The sequence below is a fragment of the Typopeltis vanoorti genome, chromosome 1, assembly GCF_054136105.1.
Source record: "Typopeltis vanoorti isolate ZY-2024b chromosome 1, IOZ_Tvanoo_1.0, whole genome shotgun sequence".
Taxonomy (NCBI): domain Eukaryota; kingdom Metazoa; phylum Arthropoda; class Arachnida; order Uropygi; family Thelyphonidae; genus Typopeltis; species Typopeltis vanoorti.
In genome coordinates, this window is record NC_143549.1 from 58,229,089 (window position 1) to 58,245,397 (window position 16,309).

General features: G+C 36.7%; 1 protein-coding gene across 1 annotated transcript in view; it reads left to right on the forward strand.

Moving 5' to 3' along the window:
- The window catches only part of LOC150110013 (uncharacterized), a 594,272-nt gene that overhangs the window by 532,280 nt on the left and 45,683 nt on the right, over positions 1-16,309 (forward strand). The window contains exon 15 of the mRNA XM_090390616.1: positions 3,596-3,673. Within this exon, the coding sequence (XP_090246742.1) occupies positions 3,596-3,673 (78 nt within the window). The remainder of the gene's footprint in view (positions 1-3,595; positions 3,674-16,309) is intronic.

Here is a 16,309-nt window from a genome sequence, read left to right on the forward strand (position 1 = left end):
ATGCATAACCTTCATTTGCCTCCAGAACAAATTGTGATAAACTGTTTCAGCTAGTAAAGAAGTTATCAACATACCCTTACCCTAGCTGCAAAACAAGTAACTAATCTTTAAATTGCAGCAAAAATAAAATGAGCTCTCTACAGCCCTCCTTCCCATATTGCCAATAACTGTCAGACTGAACATAGCCAACATTTCAAAATCTGAAACGCCTTCAAAAAGGAACCTATCCTACATGGAACTTGCCAGACTGAGAAAGCTATGCCAGAACCAGAATATCATCATCACTAAAGTAGATAAGATAATACTACAGTAGTACTACTTCATCACTCTGAGTATGATCAAATAATGTTAATCTTACTCAGAAATAGATCTGTTTACTGCTTAATTGATGCCAACTGGACCCAAAACATAAAACACATTCTAGAAATTATTAGATAATTATATCCTGGCCTCCTGAAATCTTCCAGAAACTTAAACCTCGTAATCCTAGGCTTCCCTGGATTTATTCATTATCAAAAATTCACATGCAGAATATGCCCTTGAGACCATAGTAGATAGTATTGGTTATTTGATAAAGTGGCCTATTTATAAAGTGAACAAAAACTTAGCCCAATAGTTCTCTCTCTCTCATTACAGGCCACACTTCCTCCTGCATTAAAACTTCTTTACACTTCAAATCTTGCTTGCTAGACCATGTTCTCAAAAATGCTGATATTATACTACTAATGTGCCCCTAAAAGAAACTTTGGAACTCCTGCAGCCCCCCCCCCCTGACATAAGCAACCTTATTCAGTTTTATAATGAACCCTATTTTACCTGATGGTGGTGAAAAACCTACTGCAGATTGAAAGTACAGCTATTATTTCCCCCCACACTCTCCGATCTCTTTATGAAACATTTTGAAAATCAGGCCCTAAACTCAGCTCCTCTCAAACCCCATAATACGGCTCTGCTCTGTGGATGATATGTTGAAGTATTTTTACCACACATCAAACAGCCAGCACTCAAGGTTCCATTTCACCATTGAAAAGGAAAACAACTGTCAGCCCTTCTTTGACACTCTTGTTACCTGATTACCAAATGGAACCTTATCTTTTCTTCTACAGAAAATTTACCCACACTGGAAGGTACATCTATCACATCACCATCAAAAAATCAATAAAAGTTTTACTTCATCCCCAAAACCCAATCTCCCGTGTCCAAAATTCAGAATACAATACAACTTCTGTTATCATTATAACAGTTAATCGTCTGATACATAAACATCCTACTGATTTTTTTTATGTGTTTTTAGTGTGTTGAAAATAACAGGCAGCTGCATTCCAACCTTGCGAAATGCTATTACAGCAACATGGTTCTCATAATCTCCCCACTGCATGTTAACCTGTGCATCTAGGCAACTCTCTTTCTACTAATAAACATGCAAATGTTGGCTGCACACAGCACTACTAGCGGAGCTGGGCTCACGCAATTCTGTGGGGATGTGCTGAAGTTGCAACAGTATTTATGAGAAGACTGTATATGATTTTTGGCAAAATTTCACTAATCAATGCTTCTCTCTCATTTCTGATTGTAGAACTTAAAGACTGTGCATTCACTTTTTATTAGTGCTTTTGATTAAAGATTTTAGATCTGATTTCTTCCATACTGTTATCGTTGAAAACCAAACAGAAATCCAGAATATGTACAGTAACTCAATGATAAAAGTGTAATTAATGAAAAAAAATTACCAGAAAATGTCAATTGTCAGTCTTACAAAAAACAACTTTGCAGATGAGCTATAAATTTCTCCCTAATCACTGATGAGAACCAACAGTTCAAAATAGCTATTAGATTACTAAAACCATTAACCAACAGCACTGAAGTTCACTCTCAAAATATTATTATTACTATTTATTTTATTTTATTTTTATGATGATGATGATCCCACACATGAAAGGTCACAAGACCTATAACACTGCAGTGTCATGTGTGGGCAAGTGATTAAAGCCAATTGATATGTTTATTAAAAAATTGGGCCTTTTTGCTCAGTGGGGAAAAAAACAGTATGTGGAAGATTGTTCCAAAGAACAGAGGTGGATGGAATGAAGGAAGCTGATGAGAAGTTGTTTGATGTGTTCAAATCTGGACAGTATGAGTGTTGGCTCGTGGCTGCTATAATTCTGTGGTTAGAAGGAAGTGAGAAAATGGTAGCAGCCATTTCAGAGAAGCAATGCCCATGAAAGTACCTATAGAACAGGCATGGTGCTGAAACAGCGCACCTATGATAAAGTGGCTGAAGGGAGTCTGTGAGGGAAGGATCATCTATTAAGCGGATTGCCCTCTTCTAAATATCATCAAGAATTCTTAGAGAAGTGTATGGAAGGCTGTTGTGTGATCCACCCCAAACAGAGAAACAGTACTCCAAAGTTGGATGGATCTGAGACTTTTAAAGTGTTAGGAGTTAAGAGGAAGAGAAATAATGTTTAGAACGGAAAAGAACACCAAGCTTTTTAGAAACTGTGTAAGTGATATATTTGTGCCAGGATAAACTGGATGTGTGACAGTCAACTCAAGAAGTGAAAGTTAATCTTGAAAGGAAATTGGAACATTATCCAATAACTTGTCACTGGTTATGGGATATCAGATGTCTCCTGAATGAGGAAGAGAAATGAAGAGTGCTGTTGTCTGTGAAGCTGTAGGATTTGAAATCAGAGAAAGGTGATCATTGATGTAAAGGAGGAAGATTGTAGGTGAGAGCACAGAACTCTGGGACACTCCAGAATTAATGGAGAAATCTGATAAGAGGAAGCCATCCACCATGACATGCAATGAACAGCCAGTGGATAATCCAATCACAAGGTGCAGGAGGAAGGCTGTAAGATGGCAGCTTGCTCAGAGAGCTTCAGTTCCAGACACGATCGAATGCCTTTTAAATATTGAGAGCAAACATGTGTTTCTCCTATTCTTTCCATGGCCTGTATCCAAAGGTAGATGAGATTAGCTAGGAGATCAGCTGTAGAACAAGAAGTGACTGCTAATTAACTGTTGAGTCTCCAGGCTCCATCATTTGAAAGTGCTGAGGTGAGAGCAATGAGTCAATCATTAAATGGCTGACTTTTGTGTCCCATTTTAGGTAGAGGCTGGATGTAAGCTTGCTTGCTGTTGGTTAGATTCCAGTAGAATGTGATAGTTTATATAGACAATATAGGTTATTAGAATAACCTATATAGGTTTTTTTTTGGTTATTCTTTATTTGCCGAAATGAAATTTTAAACTTTGTGATATAGATTTAGCCTGCCTGGTTAGATAAGTGGTTAATGTACCTATTCTCCAGCCAACAAACTGCTGGTTTGCATCCTGCCATGGGCATAAAAGTTTGTGATTTTAGATGGAAGTTAAATTTCATCACACATTGTGAGATCACCACCTCATTTATTGCAGGCAAGAAGTACTTGAAAAAGTTCAATGTTTGGAGTCTACAGTGAGATTTCCAGTCTATATAAAAAAATAAATAAATAAAAATTTAATACTGACTTATATATATTTATCTTAAATTTATTTTAAAATACTAGTTATTCTTTGCAAATAATTGAATAATAAAATTACTTCTTAGGCGTCAGCACATATGCCCGTCCAAGCTACCCAGGATTTGGTACACCTGGAAATAGTTTTACAGGACTGGGAACTTTAGGTAAGTCTTTCTCTATAGGCTTAAAAATATTTCACCATAATCTGATATTTTATTTATAATCAAAATTGAGGTAATCAAACTAACAGAACTCTTTTAAAGAAATGAATTTTAATATTTAGGACTTTCTGAAATCTTTAGTGTGTGTGTGTGTGGGATGGGGGAACTTTGTATTCTCTGTTGAAATTAATTTATATTTCATTCATCCACCATTCTCTGCATGTATAAATACTCTCGCCTTCTCTCACTTCATCCTTATATATCTTTGAGGGATGGTGTCTTGTTCTTGTCTCCACTTCCATTCCCACTTTCTGAAACACTGAATTTTTGTTTTGTTAACTCTCTCTCTCTCTCTCAGCATTCTATTTCTTTCATATGATCCCCTTTCCTCACCCTATTCACAAGACTACCAATCATTCTCCCTTTTTTTTTCTCTCTTTTTTTTACATCTCTCTCTCTCTCTCTCTCTCAGCATTCTATTTCTTTCATATGATCCCCTTTCCTCACCCTATTCACAAGACTACCAATCATTCTCCCTTTTTTTTTTCTCTCTTTTTTTTACATCTCTCTCTCTCTCTCTCTCTCTCTCTCTAAACCCTTAGAGCTTCAACTCTCAAAACCTACATACTCAAATATGTGCAAATATGTAGTCCAGAAGAGATGTGGATTACAGAGCTTGGTGTATAGGAGGAAGAGAGGTGATATGATAGAAACAAGCCTGACCAAGAATTTATACAGTGAAATAGAAACTTCCTTGTTTCTGCCTTTCATTATTCTTAACATGCCACTCACCACCTTTTCATACATAACCTGTATTTGAATTTTTATCCACTATTATCTGAAATCCCATACCATATCTACTCATAGTGCAGTCTTCCAATATAATACCTAGGCTTAAAATTCCAAAATGTAAAATCATACATTTAGCCCAAAATAAAAATCATAATGTTAACATAAAGGTTAAATAGCGCTGTCCCAACAGAGGGACTCAATAGATCACCCTCACACACTTGTTATCCTTCTGTTTGATGTTCTGAGATGCATGCTTCTTCTTTATGCAGCTCTTTGACATTTATGGCAAAAGATCATCTAGCATATGAGAGATAGATGACCTAACCAAACCCCTTAACACGTTCGCTGCCACGCTCCTCGGGCATAGTTTGTTACCGCATGCCAAGCACTTTCACTTCTTCAAGGTCGATATGAGTAATCTCGTAGCCGACTTATCAGGCAGAATTTTGTTTCATACGCCAACTACGAGTAATCTCGTAGTGCATAAATTTAAAATAAAAATAAATAAATGATGGGAAACACGTTATTATTGTCCTGCGTGCCAGGAAAAACCACCATTGTGCATGGAAAATTGTTTTAAAGTGTACCATTCGTAATTTGATTTACAAATTACAGGTTAACTCGTGCTTGGCATAGGAGGTCGGTAATCGACATAAGAGTATATTCGTAGGTGGCTTGTGAGGCTCATATATAATATACTATACTTTTGCTGAAATTATTTTCCTTCTACCAAGCCCCCAGACGTGCTCTCTGCTTTACTCACAAGCCAAGGGTCCAAATTAAGGTGCTTATACTACAGGTTAACTCGTGCTTGGAATAGGAGGTCGGTAATTGACATATGAGTATATTCGTAGTTGGCTTGTGTGGCCCATATACCAACTATGAGTATACTCGTAGTTAGCAGCAAACGGGTTAAACTTTCATAAAAAAAAAAAAAGTTTGCAATATTGGAAGACATCATATATGCTTATTGCATACAATACCAACCACACAACAGCAATACAACTTTATGGCTTAGCATAAGTAAGTCTTTTTATTATTTCATTTGAATTTTCCATTAGTAATGCTACAGCACATAATTATATGGAATTATAACTTTATATATAGCACAGAAAGATTGGGAGAAACATAATTTCTTCATTTCATACCAGTCTTTCCAATAAACCTTACTGCTTATTCCCATTTTATTCAGATACAGACCATCTCTGATATACAGTTCCTTACTCCTTTCAAATTTATCCCATACAGCTGATATATTCCAAACTCCCCACTTCTTGCTTACTTCATCATCAATGCCCTTCCCTACAGCTCACTGCTCTCACACCTAGACAGTATATTGTCCTTGAAATCTAATTTTTCATTCTCATTATTTATAACATTTCCTAAAAGTCTTTTGTTGTATGCACTATTTTCTGCATCATCTATTCTAACCATCAGTCCTTTTATTTGATTTATTCCCCCCCACCCACCCCCACCCAATAACTAGTTTGATAATTTGCAGTTTTCCTATTGACCAACATTTGTTTAACACTTGTATAATTCATTCTTTAGCATTTGTTAGTTGTGCATCTCTCTCTCACACACTCTTTCTTTCTTCTGTCCTTTCTTTTCCTCGTATTTCACTTTGCACTTTGCACTCAATATCGCTAAATCTTTTCCATTTCACTCTCCTCCTACTTACCTCCACATACAATTTTACCTTTTATACCTTGCTTTTTATCAAGCAATTATATACTCCACAATCATAGTTGGTTATATGGTGAGGAGTCATCATTAGTAGTCAGTGTTTGCAATGCAAATTTAAAGTTACCAGTAATTTTCCTCATTACTGAAGTTTAGTCATTGGCAACCTGCTGTTATCTGTCAATGAGGTTCATCTGTTTTAGCATCAGTTGATGAGTTAGTAGTTTCTAGCTTGCTGTTATCGTGCATATGTACATTTCCTAATTTATTTTATTTATTTTTTTTTTTTAATAGAACACAGTTGCTTGATTTTTAAGCCTACTAATACTTTATAATTACTTATTTATTTTATTCTTCCATTTTATACTCAATGTATAAGGATCCTCTACAAAGAGAGAGTGTAGTACTGAATATTAAATGAAATTTAAGACACAGGTTGACATATTTCTTATCAATAAGCATTTTTAATATGATAATGGTATCCACTGTAGATGGTGCAGTGCACTCTTCCATGATATTGTAATAAGTCCAAAATAAGTCCAAAAACATCTTCTAGTCAAAACTGTTCCAATGAGAGTTGTAGATTTTACTAATAATTGCTTAGATAAAGAACAGCAAACTTTTCCTGACACATCCAGTTACATCATTTGATAACTACTGCAAACGTCCAGAAACAGATAATAGAGGACTTTCAGAAGACACCACTCCCCATCTGATATAAGTTACAGTGCAAGTAAGAAAAATGGATAATTAAATGACTAAAGAAGAATAAAAAAAAAGGAAGTGGACATTGTTAGCATTCTAGGTGGATTGATTCCATCAGACATGCCTTAGATGCATGAAATGTTACATATGATGATATTGAAATGCTCACAAGTAATAGACTGATTAGGAGGAAAATTGTGGATAGGAGATTAATAATAATGTAAACTTAATCATGTAGCACTGTTATAGTAGCCTGAATACCCCTTGAGGATATATATCAGGAAATTTATATGTTCTGTGATGATTATGAAGAATAAATTAAATATTAACTGTGTTCATAGACTGTCACACTTGAATAAGCACTAGAAGCAGATGAATGGTGGATTCAGAGTATCAGAAGAGGATAGCAGTTGTGGATAGTTTTATGCTGATATTCCTTGTTGCTTTACAAGACTTGTATCTAACATTGTCATTTTACTAATACTGTTGAGAAGGGTGATGGTGTGATTGTTTGTGTAAATAAATTATTTGTGCAAACGATTACACCATCACCCTTCTCAACGGTATGGTATCTTAAAAATGCTAATCCACAGAGTGAGAGCAATCTGTTCCAATGACAATGCTCTTGCTGTTGAACTGACTCACTTATGCCACACCTTCTTAGCCAATGGCTATAAGATAGACAAAATACTAAATGCTCCCAAGAAACCCCCTCCCACTATCCACCACGGAGAACTACAACAAAACAGTCACCATCCCATACGTTAAAGGCACATCGGAAAAGATATCTAGAATTCTCAATAAATATCAACTATGCACTGTATTCAGACCATGTGTCAAATTAGCAATTCTCATCCGTACACCCAAGGACAGCATCTCTCCTTTATCACATCCAGGAGTCTACAAAGTACCCTGCTCGTGTGATCAAGTTTACTATGGTCAAGCAAGAAAAACTGTGGACATCCACATCAGAACATAAAAGATACATCCGGCACTATTGCTATGGCAAGTCAGGCCTAGCAGACCATACTTTGGATACTCCTGCACACAGGATCAACTGGAAAAAAACACAAGTACTGCACAGAAACTTTTACAAGTCAGAGAGATTGTTCTTAGAAGCAACAGAAGCCTTGAAACATATTCCGAATCTTAACAAATATGGCTGCATAAATTTGCCTAAGATTCGGGAAACAGTCACCTTAAGACATAACTAGTACCTGCTTTCTCTCTCTCTCTGTTTTTTTTTTTTTTTTTTTTTCCTTCACATAGAGGGTGCCTATTTAGGACTTTAGTCTTTGTGTTGTTGCTACAATTTTTCAGACTAGTCCCATTAACCATGTTGTTGTAGTCTTGTGTACTGTGGCAAACTGTCTTTTGTGCTCTGAAGATGCTGGTTATAACACCAGCAAAATATCAGCAATAAGTCAATAGATAATTATTTACTTATCTTTCTGTGTTCTGATATATTTCTGTCAAAATTAGTCAACATATTTCTAACCCAGTTCTCAGATCCACATTTAAATTTGTTTTGACTACTGTCTTGTATATAGCTAATTTAGTGTTTTGACTAATCTCTCTTATTACATATAAATACTGTACATTCATTTTACTTGCCATCTTCACTAAAAATTGTGCCTAAATAGCTGAAATATTTTACTTGTTCTATAGGTTCTTCATCAAAGTTACAGTTGATGTTTTCAATGTTTCTGCTTATTTTCTTTGTCATTGTCTTTTTTTTTATTTATTGTAGATTTTCATACCAAATTTATTACAACAGTTATTCAGTTTAGTCAAGGAATTCTTGCAGACTTGTACTGGATTTATTTAGAAGTATAGCATCATCTGTGTAAAGTAAAGAGCTGAGATTAATATATCCAATTTTGATATCAGGTTTAATACCACTTTCTTTCATAATGTGTCCATATAGATAATGAATAACAGTGGAGATAATGTGCACCCTTGTCACTAACCTGATTTAACATCAAACCATCTTTCTGTATCTCCTGTAATTCTAACTGCTGACTTACACCTCTGATAAAGACTGTATTGCTTGATATAATGTTCCATTTACACCATATAACTTTAGCATTTTGAAGAGCTTTTCTCTTGGAATCTTGTCCTAAAAGTCACTGCATATATTGGTGAAACAGTGTGATTTTCAAATAAATTTCATTATGATAAGTATATTTATTCTTTTTTACATAAAACATAAGTATTTGTGATGTGTTAGAGATGTTTTTATAATTTTCATTAATTTTTTAATGTTTTCTTTACAGACCCATAAATCATGACGAATGTTCAACAGCAAATTTTTGTTATAACATCCTCATCAAAGGAATGAGATGTTGTGAAAATGTTTTTAAGTAGATTTCAGAGAGATGGGTACCTACAGCTAATGTGATTAGAACATTGTTGAATAAATTTAGAAGAACTGGGTTTGTATGTGACAAAGAGAAAAGCAGTTGCCAAGGACATCATGTGAAAGCATTGAATCAGTTCATTGAAAAGATTGACAAAATCAAAAATTTATGGCCCTTTCTTTTTTTGCAGAAGTCACAGGAACTGTGTGCCTTGATATGCTTCGGCGTTTTTTGAATCCCAACTTCGTGATAATGTTTTTGAAAGTGTAATATTTCGAATAGATCACCATGTCATTATGCTCGAACTGTAGAAATATCTCAGCTTTCTGAATTGGTAGATAGGGTGTGAAGGGACCTAGATCTTGGGCAGCACATTTTCCTCATCAGGCACATACCCAGCTCTTATAAACTTATTTACCAGTGTTCCGGGTCTATGAAATCTCCTTGAAAAGCTTTGTCTAATTTCACAACTTTGTTCCTTTGATGCAGAATGTTATGACAAAAATTTGCTCTTGAATATCATGAATTTTGGATCTGAAAAGAAAACATTCAAAAAGTAATGAAAATATAAATAAATGGAAATTATAATTTATTTGAAGCATATGTACCTGAATATATTTCTGTTTGCAAAAAATGTAAAATAATATTTTCAATATGTTTATACATTCAGTAATAAGCTTTTATGTCACTTTTTAACACTTATAAGGGTTTAATTATCGTCTGAACATGAAATGTTCAGACGATAATTAAACAGTCTATATCTATGATACCTCTCCTTGACACATTAGCAGACAGAGCATTAACAATTGACTCTGGCAACCCATTCCATTCAAGCACAATTCTCCAAACAAAAAATTTAGTCCTCATGCTCCTACTAACTACACTTTTGCTCAACTTCTAGGAATGACCTCTTATTCTGCCATCTCTAGCCAAATGCTGCATCAATCCCATGAAATCCTTTTTCTCTGTTTATATTATATTTCCTCTTTTTTGCCTATCAACAAACTTCTGCAATCTACACACACACACCTTCAATCTGTTCTCATGGGAATATCTGATATGAATATTATCAATATAAGATACTTCCCAAGAAAGCACAGTGTGATCACTGTCACCAACTAGTGGTAAAATAGTCATATTCTTAACAGAGACCCCTTCTGATCTATGAAATTCCTATCATAAGATGTTCTTCATTCCTACCATAAAGGTTTCTCTTCTACTCTCAGTGTTTGGATAATTAAAGTCACCCAATAACAATCGCTTGTTTATTACCTGTAAGGCTAAATTGGCGATGCATTTTTTTTGTCCCATACAACTGAGCTGCCAGGTCTATAGCAACACACCACCATATATTTCATTCTGTTGGCCTCCACTTTACACCAGTTAGCTTCAAACTTACTGCTACATTGTTTTCTTGTGTTTCTACCTTAACTGGACTTAAGTCGTCCAATATCATTAGCAGTATTCCCCCTCCTCTCATATCTCTTCTGTCATTCCTAAAAATAGTATTCCCATTACACTCAATCCAGTTACCATATCTGTTTCTGATAGCCAGGTTTCAATAATACCAACAATCTTAAGCCTCATCATGTTCAATAAAACAACAAACTCAACCCCTTTGACATAATAAATTACCACCTAGTCTGTTGTTATAATTAGATATGCAATCTATTTGGTCTTATTCTAGAAGCTTCTCTTTACCCTCCCCAGGCATGCTCAAAATGTCCTAATCCAAAGCACAGTTTTCCATCCCTTCACCACATACATAACCATGTTCAACGACATTCATATCCTTATCATGTTTTCATGCATAGTTAAACTTTCACATACTTTTCCCATTCCTCCCTTGATGATCTAGTTTCCTTGACTCTCTGCATTAGGTCTCATTCCAATAAGTAATTCTTCTAGGCTCTTGATGCCAAATGAATTCAAGTGCAGGCCATCCTTCTTATACAAGTCCTTTCTGCCATTCATCAAACACACTCCACATATATAAAAGCTTGCATCCGTTTCTGCTACATAGCATATACTTATATCTGAATAAGTATATGCAATGTAGAAGAAATGGATATCTGAATAGTAACATGATATCTAAAGCTTTGCATATTTCTGCTGCTTAACACCAACAAGTCTTTTGTTCTTCCTTTTAAGTTCATATGCAGCTTTCAGTGATTGCACTTTCTACTGACAGCATGATTTCCAGTCTCTTCTCTTTCTTCAGTTTTTCTCTAATAGGAAAGGATCATAAATACCTCCTATTACTAGAAATGATGAACTGTGACCATATTTGTCGAACCTTAATCTAATATTCCCTTGCACACTGACACTTTGTAAGGCAGCAGGAATTTTTGATGACACAGTATGCAGAATTGCAACTACTACTATTATCATGCAGGCTCCACCAGAGAGGTTAAGGACTTATTGAAGAAGGGACCTTTTCTAGCCATGTTTTTCTAAATACCTATTGTATTTCTCCTTGATCCACCAAAGGTACATTCACAATCCCCAGTGGTGGTCCATTTCACATACTTCCAAGCCTTGCTCATCTTCCTGGGATGACTGTAAGCTACAAACTTTGGCTTATGTAATCCTTTCTTTTAGTGTTACACAGTGATCAGCATTCATTTTAGACAAACTATGGACTCTATAATTGTGTTAGAAATAATTATTTTAATTTTGCGATGTGTCTACCTTCATATTAAGGTAATCATCTGGAACACACACACACACACACACACACACACACACACACACATCTATATACAAAGACAAGCTATTATGTTGGAGGTTTAATGGATTTTTTACAACACTCAAAAAGAATTAAATTAGAATTTAATACTTCCTATATTTCGTCCTAGTCACTAGGACATCTACGGGGATTACAAAAACAATTAATGTAACAGGCACACAAAAACTTACAATACTAAGCCCGACCACGTGGGTGACACTAAAGTCCTATCTAGGTGGAGCGCCCTCTAAGGGCGGTAGTAGGTGGCCTGGAATGTAAGGTGGGACCTCTGGTGATGAGTGTTTCCCAAATCTTCGGAAGCTTAATGCAACTGTATTTGTTAAGATTTGGTTGGTTTCTGAGAGCTGCTGCTGCTTCTAAGAAAAGTCTCTCTTTCTTGAATTTGCTGTGGTGGAGCATGGTGGTTTTCTTCCATGATACTCTGTGGGTGGTGTCCAAAACATGGTCAGTCAAGCCTGAATGGCCATAGTTGTGTTTAACGATGTACGACTTGTGTTCCTCCAGGCAGATGGATGCTGATCTGCCTGTCTGTCCAAAGTATGCAAGCTTACAGGAACAGGGTACTTTGTAAACTCCAGGCAGAGAGAGAGGAGGGAGCTGATCTTTCGTAGAACGGATAAGGGTAGCAAGTTTGCGGTAGGGCTTATATGCTGTGTGTAGGTTATACTTTTTTAGTATCTTGGCTATTTTTTCCGAAGTGCCTCGGATGTAAGGTATGGTGATGGCATTTTTAAAATCTTGTTGATGAGAGGGACGGGGAATGGGGGAGGAATTGATTATTTTTTTAATACTGTGTTCGCTGTAGCCATTGGAGAGGAAAGTTCTGTGTATGTGGTTAAGCTCAGTAGTGAGGGCGGTTCCACTGGAACAAAGGGTTTTAATGATGCCATATTGTTGTGAGGGGTGGTGGTGGGAGAGTTTGTGAATGTATCTGCCTGTGTGTGTGGGTTTTCTGTATACAGTGAAGGCAAGTGTATCATTAGGCAGGCGCGTGACTAAGGTGTCTAGGAAGGGTAAACAATTGTTCTTTTCCTTTTCCATAGTAAACTGGATTCTTGGATGTAGGCTATTGAGATGACCGAGGAAGGAGTCTAACGTGTCTGGGCCATGAGGCCAAATGGAGAACACATCATCTACATATCTTAGCCAATAGAAGGTTTGAGTGGGGCTGAGTCTATGGCTCGTTTTTCGAAATCTTCCATATAGAAATTGGCAAGGGGGGAACCCATGGCGGTTCCTTCTATCTACTTGTAGATTTTGTTATTCCAAGAGAAATACTCAGAGTTGATGGCAAAGGAAAAGAGATCTAAGATGTCAGAGGGGAAAACGTTTTCTAAGAGAGATAAAGTGTCAGTTAAGGGAATATTGGTAAACAAAGAGGAGATATCAAAGCTTACTAATATGTCTGTATTGTTCAAGGTTAAATTTTCTGTGAGGGCTTTAAAGTATAGTTTAATATTTCTATTTCACTGTATATAGGAAGCTGAATTTCCAGTGAGGGGGGACAGAGAGTTGGCCAGCTGTTTAGACAGTCTGTAACAAGGTGCATTGGTGGCATCTACTATAGGTCTGAGTGGGGAATTGGGTTTGTGGATTTTTGGTAAACCGTATATTCGGGGGGGACGGGAGCGGAAAGGTTTAAGTTTTTTCGTGACGTCAGGGGGCCAGGAGGTTACTTTTTTAAGTAAAATTTTTAAAAAAGTTTAAAAAAGTTATTTAAAAAAGTAACCTCCTGGCCCCCTGACGTCACGAAAAAACTTAAACCTTTCCGCTCCCGTCCCCCCCGAATATACGGTTTACCAAAAATCCACAAACCCAATTCCCCACTCAGACTTATAGTAGATGCCACCAATGCACCTTGTTACAGACTGTCTAAACAGCTGGCCAACTCTCTGTCCCCCCTCACCGGAAATTCAGCTTCCTATATAAAAAACTCAACCCACTTTAAAGCCCTCACAGAAAATTTAACCTTGAACAATACAGACATATTAGTAAGCTTTGATATCTCCTCTGTGTTTACCAATATTCCCTTAACTGACACTTTATCTCTCTTAGAAAACGTTTTCCCTTCTGACATCTTAGATCTCTTTTCCTTTGCCATCAATCTGGGTATTTCTCTTGGAATAACAAAATCTACAAGCAGATAGAAGGAACCGCCATGGGTTCCCCCTCTCACCCCCCCTTGCCAATTTCTATATGGAAGATTTCGAAAAATGAGCCATAGACTCAGCCCCACTCAAACCTTCTATCTGGCTAAGATATGTAGATGATGTGTTCTCTATTTGGCCTCATGGCCCAGACACGTTAGACTCCTTCCTCGGTCATCTCAATAGCCTACATCCAAGAATCCAGTTTACTATGGAAAAGGAAAAGAACAATTGTTTACCCTTCCTAGACACCTTAGTCACGTGCCTGCCTAATGATACACTTGCCTTCGCTGTATACAGAAAACCCACACACACAGGCAGATACATTCACAAACTCTCCCACCACCACCCCTCACAACAATAAGGCATCATTAAAACCCTTACCAAGAGAGCCCACAATCTTTGTTCCAGTGGAACCACCCTCACTACTGAGCTTAACCACATACACAGAACTTTCCTTTCCAATGGCTACAGCAAACACAGTATCAAAAAAATAATCAATTCCTCCCCCATACCCCGTCCCTCTCATCAACAAGATTTTAAAAATGCCATCACCATACCCTACATCCGAGGCACTTCGGAAAAAATAGCCAGGATACTAAAAAAGTATAACCTACACACAGCATATAAGCCCTACCGCAAACTTGCTACCCTTATCCGTTCTACGAAAGATCAGCTCTCTCCTCTCTCTCTGCCTGGAATTTACAAAGTACCCTGTTCCTGTAAGCTTGCGTACTTTGGACAGACAGGCAGATCAGCATCCATCCGCCTGGAGGAACACAAGTCGTACATCGTTAAACACAACTATGGCCATTCAGGCTTGGCTGACCATGTTTTGGACACCACCCACAGAGTATCAAGGAAGAAACCACCATGCTCCACCACAGCAAATTCAAGAAAGAGAGACTTTTCTTAGAAGCAGCAGCAGCTCTCAGAAACCAACCAAATCTTAACAAATACGGTTGCATTAAGCTTCCGAAGATTTGGGAAACACTCATCACCAGAGGTCCCACCTTACATTCCAGGCCACCTACTACCGCCCTTAGAGGGCGCTCCACCTAGATAGGACTTTAGTGTCACCCACGTGGTTGGGCTTAGTATTGTAAGTTTTTGTGTGCCTGTTACATTAATTGTTTTTGTAATCCCCGTAGATGTCCTAGTGACTAGGACGAAATATAGGAAGTATTAAATTCTAATTTAATTCTTTTTGAGTGTTGTAAAAAATCCATTAAACCTCCAACATAATGTCCTCACAGCACTTAAGCCTCTACACAAGAGACAAGCTATATTACATTTCACACCGTATTTGTCTCTTTATATAGCTTAATATCTTAATATAGCTTGTCTCTCTCTCTCTCTCTCTCTCTGTGTGTGTGTGTGTGTGTGTGCGCGCGCGCGTGCGTGCGTGCGTGCGTGCGTACTCCAGATGATGACCCTAATATGAATGATGAATGTCGAAATGTCGGGAAATTAAAATAATTATTTCTAACATGGTTGTAGAGTCCATAGTTTGTCTAAAATGAATTTGATTTATCTACACCATAAGATTCCTTAAAACATATGTTTTTATCATGTCTCTTTTAGCTGTTTTCTAGTACATCTAATACTTTCTTGCTATCCACATTCACTATTAATTCTTCCATGGCCATTCTTCATGTTACTTGCCAAACTTTACAGGTTTTGCATGGCATATTCAGCTAACTTCTTTTAGTAGTTCAATTTTACCTTCCTCATCATTGCTGTCACTCTCCTGGCCTGATTTTTATAATTCTGAATCTGATCATCACTCTTCTCCCAATGGACTTGCAACATTTTCTTTTTCTGCAACTTTTGCTTTGAAGTTTTATTTTTTAATTAACCCCATGTAGTTTATTCTCCTGATGCTATTCAACAGTAATTTTTTTTTCAAACATTCTTTGACTACTTCAGATGCTAGTGATTCCACTATGATTTCACATACCTTATAGTTCATGTATGTCTGCCTTAGTCAAATCTTACATATGTATTGCCATCTCTCTCTAGTCAAAACTACATAAACATGCTTACCAGTTGGAGGCATAACAGTTATCTGATTTATGGACAAAAATCAGATACCATTATTAAATGCAATATTCTTTCACTACAAGTCCTTTTTCATCACATGCTGCTTAAGGTATTAGTTTTTTTAGTAACTCTATAAATTGCGTTTTTTTTTTTCTCCTTG